General features: G+C 44.0%; 1 protein-coding gene across 1 annotated transcript in view; it reads right to left on the reverse strand.

The window, feature by feature from the left end:
* vps8 (VPS8 subunit of CORVET complex) overlaps positions 1-12,174 on the reverse strand; it is a 961,193-nt gene that overhangs the window by 424,812 nt on the left and 524,207 nt on the right. The window contains exon 41 of the mRNA XM_070876055.1: positions 3,046-3,126. Within this exon, the coding sequence (XP_070732156.1) occupies positions 3,046-3,126 (81 nt within the window). The remainder of the gene's footprint in view (positions 1-3,045; positions 3,127-12,174) is intronic.

Below are 12,174 nucleotides of genomic sequence, written 5' to 3' on the forward strand. Positions count from 1 at the left end.
GAAACGTAGAAAATAGCTGCAGGAGTAGGCCATTTGGCCCTTCGAGCCTGCACCACCATTCAATAAGATCATGGCTGATCATTCACCTCAGTAGCCCTTTCCTGCTTTCTCTCCATACCCCTTGATCCCTTTAACCATAAGGGCCATATCTAACTCCCTCTTGAATAGATCCAATGAACTGGCATCAACAACTCTCTGCGGTAGGGAATTCCACAGGTTAACAACTCTCTGAGTGAAGAAGTTTCTCCTCATCTCAGTCCTAAATGGCCTACCCCTTATCCGAAGACTGTGTCCCCTGGTTCTGGACTTCCCAATCGTCAGGAACATTCTTCCCGCATCTAACCTGTCCAGTCCCGTCAGAATCTTATAAGTTTCTATGAGATCCCCTCTCATCCTTCTAAACTCCAGTGTATAAAGGCCCAGTTGATCCAGTCTCTCCTCATATGTCAGTCCTGCTATCGCGGGAATCAATCTGGTGAACCTTCACTGCACTCCCTCAATATCAAGAACGTCCTTCCTCAGATTAAGAGACCAAAACTGAACACAATATTCCAGGTGAGGCCTCACCAAGGCCCTGTACAACTGCAGTAAGACCTCCCTGCTTCTATACCCAAATCCCCTAGCTATGAAGGCGAACATACCATTTGCCTTCTTCACCGCCTGCTGTACCTGCATGCCAACTTTCAATGACTGATGAACCATGACCCCAGGTCTCGTTACACCTTCCCCTTTCCTAATCTGCCGCCATGCAGATAATATTCTGCCTTCGTGGTTTTACTCCCAAAGTGGAGAACCTCACATTTATCCACATTATACTGCATCTGCCATTCATTTGCCCACTCACCTAACCTGTCCAAGTCACCCTGCAGCCTTTTAGCGTCCTCCTCACAGCTCACACCGCCACCCAGTTTAGTGTCATCTGCAAACTTGGAGATATTACAATCAATTCCTTTATCTAAATCATTCATGCATATTGTAAATAGCTGGGGTCCCAGCACTGAGCCCTGCAGCACCCCAATAGTCACTGCCTGCCATTCTGAAAAGGACCCGTTTATCCTGACTCTCTGATCGATCTAAATACAAGTTGTTGTTGTTGTTAGGCGTGGTGTAGTCCCTTCTGGCATTTTGAAGTGGAAAAGTGGTTGTAATTGTGTTTTGAAAATACCTTATTTTCTCGAAATCAGTGCACCAAAACAGAGCATTCGATCTGCATGCCACAAAAAGCATGAATGAAACAAATTCCAACACTGCTCAACTGTCTTGACGCCACAGAAAGATGATGTTAAAATGCAGGGAGACAAGTTAAAAAATTAAGTATCCCACTTCAGAATTTTATTTGAAATGCTATTAATAGCCCATCTGGGAGGTGCTAATGGGCCGCTAAAGGGTTTTCGCTCGGGTGCGGCGACCAGGGCGCGCCCCCGACCCCCCCCAGCCCCCGGAATTGCCCTTGCGGCTCAGCCAGAGAAAAGTGAGTTGCGTCGCCCGTGATTAGCGCACTAGTGCGGCTCACGCACGGCGATGACGTCATTGTCGTGCATGCCGACCTCTTATTGTCCCACGCTGACTCCTTTGCGCCCCCGGGGGAAATTGCCCCATGGGACATGAGGTCACTGTGGCCGATGCCACTGACAGCTTCTTGGGGCACGAAGCTGTGGTGGCTGAGATGCCCTGGCCTTCCTTAAAGTGAAGGTGGTAGCGGCGAGGTTGCCATTTTTTTTCAGTTGGCCCAACAATAGTGGCCGCTGGTGTGGTCAGGCCACCAACATGCAGACTCTTGGGTGCCAGACCGCTGGCCTGGTCGACACATTCCCTGGTGGCCCAGTGGACGCCACTAAAGAGGCAGCAGAATTCGCAGCGCCCCTCCACTTTAAAAGGGACGTGTCGTTGATATGCTCAGCACGGCGCTGAGAGTTGCGCCCCGCCATGACCATCCCGCGTACACGCGCCGACCACCCTTCGAACGCCCCGTGGCCACCTCACACGTTTTTTTTTACCTCTAAGAGCCCAATTTCGAGACTGTGGCGCTTCCCGTCCAGGCGCTAAACTATCATTTAATTCGAAGTGACCGCCACAAACCCAGTGCAGGGCAATTTCGCCCCCAATGGGTTTAATAGTAAAAAGCCCAGAATATACAAGAAACGTTTATCTAAAGAACCAGTAAAATACTACAAGGTAGATAATCTTACTATTTCATTCATTCCAATGAATCTAAGTTAGTGGCATCGGGAAGTGTAAGGTACTCCTGTCAGTTGAAAGGCAAGATTGCGAATCCATATAGACCTGCTAATTTGTAGATTATTTGACCGAAAAATTTAAAAACATTTATGAAATATAACTGATTACTCCAAAAAGTTTGGAATAGCATTCTTAAAATTAGCCCATGGTGGTGCCACAGACTGATTGTGACAACATTCTGATATCACCGTATGGCTCTCTACCAGGAGGTGAAAAACTGATTCAACTACTATGGCAAATTTGTTTGGAAATAGCAATCTAGTGTAAGTATGCTGTGCAATAGAAAACGTTCTCTAGATGTATGTACTGACCTATTACAGAATATTATCTGCATGACCTAGTTCTATTAATATAACAGAAGACGATTCTTTGGCATCCACACAATGACATTTGAGTCCCACTTCTGATTCACAGGAAGGGGAATTAAAAAGATGGAAGAGCAAAATCCTGTGCATGTGAAATTAGAAAACCATCTAGCTTGGAAATTAGGGTGGGGACTATCAGCTGTTGGATCCTCATATCACGGAGGAAAATTTGAGATAACACATCCTTCCTGTCAGGAAGCAAAATCAGTTCAGGACCATCTAATAACAGAATGTCAGAGAATTAAGATGGCAGGAAGAGTGAGCAATGTCAGTTTTATGCTCTTTTTCCAGAACGCAATGCAAATAGAAGGAATGCATATAAAAGTCTGTGCTCTTAAGAGAAGAGAACAATAGCTCACTAACCACCTATGTTGACCTGTGTCTCTGTCTGGAAGCGGGGATGGTCGTGATGCTTTTTATAATAGTTTTCCCTATTACTCACCTGCTCATAATTGAATGTGTCCAACATTCCAAGTATAAGTGTTTGAATTTCTCCAAGTTTTCCTTTTCCATACATTGGATCCTGTGAATTACAGATATGAAACAAGTTATTGTAAACATCCTGTAAACTGCAGAAGAATCCGAACTTCAGTCAAATTCTCACATTTCTAAAAGTAGGTATAATAATTCAAACTTAATATAAAAATTGTTTACACTTCATTTTCATCTTTTTGGCTCTTTCAGCCACATAACTCTTACAATAATTGGCATTTAAATAAACCCTATAACTTAGTAACTGTCCCAATGTGTTGCACAGAGCTGAAAACAAATTTGGGAAGGTGACTGAAGAGAGAGATTTTTAGGAGGCTTTTAAAGATTAGGATGAGTTGTACTTTATATAGTTTGGAGACTCAGGAAATTGGTGAGGAAAGCTTGTAGAATTGAGCTTGGAACTTATAGAAAAGGGGTTCCACAGCAGAAGGAGTGACGTAAGGACAACGTTCGAGAAGTAGAAATACACAATCTTGATGATGGATGGGATTTTGGGTTTGAAAATGAGCTGCACACAGCAAGATTCAGCCTGAGTGAGTAGCAGGGCAGGGAAAATGAATCAGGGACTTAGGTGCAGAGTTTTCTGCATGGCAATATTACATTGGAGAACGTTCTACCTCATCCAGGACTTGATGTTAGAGAGTTGTGGACCCAAAGGTGAGTCTACAGACAGAGGTCTCTATATGGCTAAGATCAAGAACTCAGTTTAGCAGAAGATCAAACTTATACTGTACTGCTCTGTGACACTGAGTTAGTGCTCCAACATGCTGCATTGCCGCATATTGGCCCATATTTTTTCCACTTTTGAATCAGTGTTCCACTTGCTAACATAAAAGAACGAATGAGAAATACAACCTAGTTTTCAGCCTTGTTGTATTAATTTCTGATTTGTTTTTGCTCTGATCATTTTAGCTAGTGGAAGCATTAATACACCTGCAATAACAACTTGCATTATTTAGCACCTTTAATGTAGTAAAATGTCCCAAAGCACTTCACAAGAGCATTATCAAAAGTTTGACACTGAGCCATATAAGGAGATACAAGGATAGGTGACCAAAGGCTTGGTCAAAGAGGTAGGTTTTAAGGAGGTTTTAAATAATAGCAAAAAGGAAACAGCTTATGGAAAAAGTTCACATTGGAGTGCGACAGAGTTGTGTGTTTTTTTAAAATGGAAGAACTGTGGAAAGTTCCAAAACCTGCATGTTACTGTTAAGAGATAATTATATGCCACAGCACAGGAAGTTTCTGCTGAGTACTTCCAGTCACAGTCATTGGTGACCATGGAGAATTTGAAAGTAGCCAGTACGTGACGACATGGAACAATTTACAATATGGTGTGGTTGTGATTCAATATTAGAATTCAGATATATAGATTTCCCTGTCTAATTCTACTTTCCAGTATTCAACAGAATTGGAATTGCCGTCTTCAATATTAAAAAAGACAAAGAAGTTTCACAAGTTGCTTTTCAAAACTGAAAGAGTTCAATATTTTAAAAATCATTATCGAGATGAGAGCATTGCGAGCAAGGCTAGCATTTATTGCCCATCCCTAATTGCCCCTGAGGTGGTGGTGGTGAGCTGGCTTCTTCTTGAACCGCTGCAGTCCGTGTGGTGAAGGTGCTCCTACAATGCTGGTAGAGAGCGCTGTAGTGAGTTCCAGGATTTTTACCTAGCATCCGTGAAGGAACAGCGATATATGTCCAAGTCGTGATGGTGTGTGATTTGGAGGAGAATTTGGAGATGTTCCCATGCACCAGCTGTCTTTGTCCTTCTAGGTGGGTGGAGGTTGCAGGTTTGGGACGTGCTGTCCAAGAAGCCTTGACAAGTTGTTGCAGTGCATCTTGTAGATAGTACACACTGTGCGCCGATGTTGGAGGGAGTGAGTGAATGTTGAGGGAGTGAATGTTAAGGTGGTGAATGTGCTGCCGATCAAGCAGATTGGTTTGTCTTGGATGGTGTCTAGCTTCTTGAGTATTGTTGGAGCGGTACCCATCTAGGCAAGTGGAAAGTATTCCATCACATTCCTGACTTGTAGATGGTGGAGGAGCTTTGGGGAGTCAGGACGTGAGACACTCGCCGCAGAATACCCAGCCTCTGACCTTCTCTTGCAGCCATGGCATTTATGTGGCTGGTTGAATTGCTAGTCAATGGAAACCCCCAGGATGTTGATGATGGGGAATTTGGCGATGGTGGTGCCATTGAATGTCAGGGGGAGATGGTTAGACTGTCTCTTGTTGGAGTTGATCATTGCCTGGCACTTGTGGTGCAAATGTTATTTGTCAGTTATCAGCCCAAGCTTAGATGTTGTCCGAGTCTTGCTGCATATAGGAATGGACTGCTGCATTATCAGGGGAATTATGAATGGAGCTGAGTTGCCATGTGTTCCACAGTCCATGCATTGCAGTATTCATCATATTCCACACAAATCTTCCAATAGGAAAAAGTCTTATGGAAATATTTAACAAGTTAGTTGCTCAAATAACACCCCTCCTGGATTCTTTTCTAAAAGCCCTCTAGCACAGATAGCACAATATTATGCTATTTTCAAGCTCCATACACTGTGTCAGTGGTCAGCACACACGTCTATGTTTGGTACATATTCTAGATCTCAACTGTGTCATTGGGCTGGCAATACCACTGCACAATGAAAGAATGAGAGAAGGGAAATTCCTAGACCAGTAACCTCAGGTCTCTTTCATAAAAGAGAAAGTAGTCAAATATAAACACCCAAGGTCGGCAGGCAATTCTCTTAATTGAGAGCAAGTGATGTGTGGGGACTCTAAAGAGAAAAATGGGTGAAAACAAAATTTCAGAATATCGAAGGTTGCAGTAACACATCTATGCAACGTACATCCATCTGACAGCATATTTCATACAAGTTTTCAAAGAAAAGACCTGCTTAGACACTAAGTAATTCTCTAGACTCTACTGTTTCTGCATGATAGTAACAGTTGGACAAAAGTTTTTAAAAATCCTCCTGAATACCTTTTATTGAAAGTCTTCTGCTGCATCAGTAAATCCAATGTAACAAGGTCGTAACTTTAAGTGAAAGATGGAAAAATAGAAATGATCCGCAGCTCCTCCTCCTACCAACCTAATTTATTTTATGTTCCCCACTTCTAATTTACTTTCCAATCTACTCCCCTATCCCCTTGAATATAATGATCTATGCTAAAGGCCAGTCCGACAATTATCAGCCCTCTGGTATCTTTCCCAAATAACTATTCTTCATATATGACCATGGACAACATTGCTGAACTAATTAACATTGGAGCAGCACAGCCACGTCCAACTGGTGTACTTACACATACATTTCTCACCAGTCCCTGGATATTAAACAGCAGGGTTAACCCGGGGTCAAACAGGGCTACGTCATCGCCCCAACCCTCTTCTCAATCTTCCTCACTGCCATGCTCCACCTCACAGTCGACAAGCTCCCCGCTAGAGTGGAACTAAACTACAGAACCAGTGGGAACCTGTTCAACCTTCGCCATCTCCAGGCCAAGTCCAAGACCACCCCAACCTCTGTCGTCGAGCTACAGTATGCGGACGATGCCTGCGCACATACAGAGGCTGAACTCCAGGAAATAGTCTACGTATTTACTGAGGATTTCAAAATAATGGGCCTTATGCTAAACATCCACAAGACAAAGGTCCTCCCACCAGCCTGTCCTCGCCACACAGCACTGCCCCCAGTCATCAAGATCCACAGCGCGGCACTGGAGAATATGGACCATTTCCCATATCTCGGGAGCCTCTTATCAACAAGAGCAGACATTGACGATGAGATTCAACACTGCCTCCAGTGCGCCAGTGCAGCCTTCGGCCGCCTGAGGAAAAGAATGTTTGAAGACCAGGCCCTCAAAACTGCCACCAAGCTCATGGTCTACAGGGCTGTAGTAATACTCGCCGTCCTGTATGGCTCAGAGACATGGACCATGAACAGTATACACCTCAAGTCGCTGGAGAAATACCACCAACGATGTCTCCGCAAGATCCTACAAATCCCCTGGGAGGACAGACGCACCAACATTAGCGTCGTCGACCAGGCCAACATTCCCAGCATTGAAGCACTGACCACACTTGATCAGCTCCGCTGGGCAGGCCACATAGTTCGCATGCCAGACACGAGACTCCCAAAGCAAGCGCTCTACTCGGAACTCCTTCACAGCAAAAGAGCTAAAGATGGGCAGAGGGAACATTACAAGGACACCCTCAAAGCCTCCCTGATAAAGTGCAACACCCCCACTGACACCTGGGAGTCCCTGGCCAAAGACCAGCCTCAGTGGAGGAAGTGCATCCTGGAGGGTCCTGAGCACCTCGAGTCTCATCGCCGAGAGAGTGCAGAAATCAAGCACAGGCAGTGGAAAGATCGTGCGGCAAGCCAGTCCCATCCACACCTTCCCTCAACGACTATCTGTCCCACCTGTGACAGAGACTGTGGGTCTCATATTGGACTGTTCAGCCACCGAAGAACTCATTCTAAGAATGGAAGCAAGTCCTCCTCAATTCTGAGGGACTGCCTATGATGATGAGAGGGGGAATAGGAGTTTTCTGTTGGGAAAAAAGCCATGCGGTGTGTGGCTCTTGTGACAACCACGGGCATTTCCCACAATAAACAATCAGTGTTTATAAAGCTGAGCACAACAAATGCTAATCAACTTCCTCTGCCCAAGCCTACGGCTAAAGACAGTAACTACAGCATTTTTACTGAGATCAGCTAATTCAACTCCGATCAGGGATTAAAGCAGGCGCCTTCCTCATTGCATGGCTCCGTATCATTTCACAAAGTGCTTTTATCACCCATGAGCCATTGGAGAATTCAGAATTCACATTTACAGCTGACTTGTTTTGCTGATTTTAATTAGGAGAAGTAATGTATATTTTGAAAACTGTGAAGAAGCATGGAATTCATATAGATAAAACACTTGCGACTGGAAATTCTGCAGGGTTCTCTGGTCTTCCAATGCAATGTCAGTAGAACGTCAGAAGAAAAGATGCCAAAGTCCTTTCACGCCCTTTCTCTGGTGGTCCTGCCAATTACCCACCAAAGTTATAGCAAGAGATTGGGAGCAATCCCGTGGAATTTCAGGGCCTTGCCTGTATTTATTGTCTGTCCCTTCATCAACAGAAAATTGGATGGAAGCTAAGTATAACAAGGTAATAAGGCTCGCAGAAGATTATTAATACAATTTGGAACCTAACCAGCATACAGTAAAAGATGGATTTAATTAGAGATCAACAGCTGCCATTTCACATACTTTTATAGCACATCAGGTGTGTTGAAAGAGTGGTACTCAAGCATCAACCCGCTAGAAAAAACTGGGGACGTTACTCTCCTGGTTTTTCCTTACCAGAAAACCACTGGTCCCTAATGGGCCTGTTAGAAACATAGAAACATAGAAAATAGGTGCAGGAGTAGGCCATTTGGCCCTTCTAGCCTGCACCGCCATTCAATGAGTTCATGGCTGAACATGCAACATCAGTACCCCATTCCTGCTTTCTCACCATACCCCTTGATTCCCCTAGTAGTAAGGACTTCATCTAACTCCTTTTTGAATATATTTAGTGAATTGGCCTCAACAACTTTCTGTGGTAGAGAATTCCACAGGTTCACCACTCTCTGGGTGAAGAAATTCCTCCTCATCTCGGTCCGAAATGGCTTCCCCCTTATCCTTAGACTGTGTCCCCTGGTTCTGGACTTCCCCAACATTGGGAACATTCTTCCTGCATCTAACCTGTCTAACCCCGTCAGAATTTTAAACGTTTCTATGAGGTCCCCTCTCATTCTTCTGAACTCCAGTGAATACAAGCCCAGTTGATCCAGTCTTTCTTGATAGGTCAGTCCCGCCATCCCGGGAATCAGTCTGGTGAACCTTCGCTGCACTCCCTCAATAGCAAGAATGTCCTTCCTCAGGTTAGGAGACCAAAACTGTACACAATACTCCAGGTGTGGCCTCACCAAGGCCCTGTACAATTGTAGCAACACCTCCCTGCCCCTGTACTCAAATCCCCTCGCTACGAAGGCCAACATGCCATTTGCTTTCTTAACCGCCTGCTGTACCTGCATGCTAACCTTCAATGACTGATGTACCATGACACCCAGGTCTCTTTGCACCTCCCCTTTTCCTAATCTGTCACCATTCAGATAATAGTCTGTCTCTCTGTTTTTACCACCAAAGTGGATAACCTCACATTTATCCACATTATACTTCATCTGCCATGCATTTGCCCACTCACCTAACCTATCCAAGTCGCTCTGCAGCCTCATAGAATCCTCCTTGCAGCTCACACTGCCACCCAACTTAGTGTCATCCGCAAATTTGGAGATACTACATTTAATCCCCTCGTCTAAATCATTAATGTACAGTGTAAACAGCTGGGGCCCCAGCACAGAACCTTGCGGTACCCCACTAGTCACTGCCTGCCATTCTGAAAAGTCCCCATTTACTCCTACTCTTTGCTTCCTGTCTGACAACCAGTTCTCAATCCATGTCAGCCCACTACCCCCAATCCCATGTGCTTTAACTTTGCACATTAATCTCTTGTGTGGGACCTTGTCGAAAGCCTTCTGAAAGTCCAAATATACCACATCAACTGGTTCTCCCTTGTCCACTCTACTGGAAACATCCTCAAAAAATTCCAGAAGATTTGTCAAGCATGATTTCCCTTTCACAAATCCATGCTGACTTGGACCTATCATATTACCTCTTTCCAAATACACTGCTAATCATCCTTAATAATTGATTCCATCATTTTACCCACTACCGATGTCAGGCTGACCGGTCTATAATTCCCTGTTTTCTCTCTCCCTCCTTTTTTAAAAAGTGGGGTTACATTGGCTACCCTCCACTCCATAGGAATTGATCCAGAGTCAATGGAATGTTGGAAAATGACTGTCAATGCATCCACTATTTCCAAGGCCACCTCCTTAAGTACTCTGGGATGCAGTCCATCAGGCCCTGGGGATTTACCGGCCTTCAATCCCATCAATTTCCCCAACACAATTTCCCGACTAATAAGGATTTCCCTCAGTTCCTCCTCCTTACTAGACCCTCCGACCCTTTTTATATCCGGAAGGTTGTTTGTGTCCTCCTCAGTGAATACCGAACCAAAGTACTTGTTCAATTGGTCTGCCATTTCTTTGTTCCCCGTTATGACTTTCCCTGATTCTGACTGCAGGGGACCTACGTTTGTCTTTACTAACCTTTTTCTCTTTACATATCTATAGAAACTTTTGCAATCCGTCTTAATGTTCCCTGCAAGCTTCTTCTCGTACTTCATTTTCCCTGCCCTAATCAAACCCTTTGTCCTCCTCTGCTGAGTTCTAAATTTCTCCCAGTCCCCAGGTTCGCTGCTATTTCTGGCCAATTTGTATGCCACTTCCTTGGCTTTAATGCTATCCCTGATTTCCCTTGATAGCCACGGTTGAGCCACCTTCCCTTTTTTATTTTTACGACAGACAGGAATGTACAATTGTTGTAGTTCATCCATGCGGTCTCTAAATGTCTGCCATTGCCCATCCACAGTCAACCCCTTCAGTATCATTCGCCAATCTATCCTAGCCAATTCACGCCTCATACCTTCAAAGTTACCGTTCTTTAATTTCTGGACCAGGGCCACCATTTGGAAGCCGGTGTTTCATATTACCTCTGTTGTGATAACAAAAGACAATTTATAAAAGAGAACTATTATGCAAACATGCCTGTTATTCAAAAGGCAGCTGTATAAAACAAAATGCATTTAATTACTATCAAAGCACAGAATGTAAAATGCAGAATGTTAGATTATTTACTGGATGTTAGAGTCATCCTTTTTTTTTTGGAAAGAAAAACTTTAACTCCAATGACAATTTAGAATTGCTGTTATCTGATAGAAGAAAAAAATCCAGGGAAATTAATTCCTGGTAATAAAGTGATTATTCCCGGATGCTATATCATAGCCTTGATCTCAGGCAGGCCTTCAGTTTAATGTTTAGAGGCAGTACCAGTGAGACATAAGGAACTCAAAAGACTACTCAAAAAATTACTAAAAAACATTAAAACCAGCAGTCCTTACAGGGGTCACTATAGGTTGCTCCACAAATGCTTTAAAAGACCTATGTCATCGATTTTTGTGGGGCCAGGAGGAACACTGATGCTTTTCCTGGCCCCACAAATATCTGCCGGCCCTCTGCTGGTCCCCTTGTGCCTGCCTCTACCCTGCCACACTTCCCCGATGTCCTCTCTCTCCCACCCTAAAGCACCAACTTACGCTCGGTTAGGTTTCCCGCTCTGCTTCCCGATCAGTGAGCTGGACACTCATCGATCACTTTAAAATGTGCCACTTGCTGGTGCGAAAGAGCAGTTGGTGCGATTTCTCCACCCACCTGCATTACATCTGACAATTGGCCCCAGTAAGCTTAGACTTCCCAGTAATAGTTCAGTGCAGTATCCTGAGATTTCTCGTGAGCAGCATGCAACTTAAACAGTCAAACTTAAAAAAAAAAATCAAACAAATAAAAAAGCTGTCAAAGTTCCACATATACTTTAATACGATATAATAGTAAAACTATTATGTAACTGGTTAACAAAATTGCACAGTAGACATTTGAGGGAACAGTCAACAGAAAGCTTCAAAATTCTGTGATAGCCATTACAATTGTTCTGGACAAGATAGAATCTGTAGTACTTCTGACTTATCCTGTATCCCTTAACCACCACCATCTCCCTCCTCCACCCCATATCTTTTTACACTAACCCAAACTGCATTGGGCATTTTGCCTGTGTCTTGTCAAGTTCCTCTGCAGCAGACTTATTTCACCATTACTTTTCTTTCCAATAGGTCTTTAGCACTTCTCAAACAAATTGCTGCTGTTAGAAACAGATTGAGTGACAAAGGAAAAATCTCTCACATCAACCACATCTCCACAAGCATGTGAAATGTTTTGTTCTCAAATCTGCCTTTCCAACTGTAGTGTATAGAGAAAGAGTGAACACTGTGAGGTCAAAGTAAAGTGTGACTTTAGTCTTTTATTGCAGGTCTCCAGAGTGCCTCTCCAACCTGTGAAGCCTCCTTAAATACCTGTGCTCCCAAGGGA

This window comes from Pristiophorus japonicus, chromosome 3 (assembly GCF_044704955.1).
Source record: "Pristiophorus japonicus isolate sPriJap1 chromosome 3, sPriJap1.hap1, whole genome shotgun sequence".
NCBI classification, from domain to species: Eukaryota; Metazoa; Chordata; class Chondrichthyes; family Pristiophoridae; genus Pristiophorus; species Pristiophorus japonicus.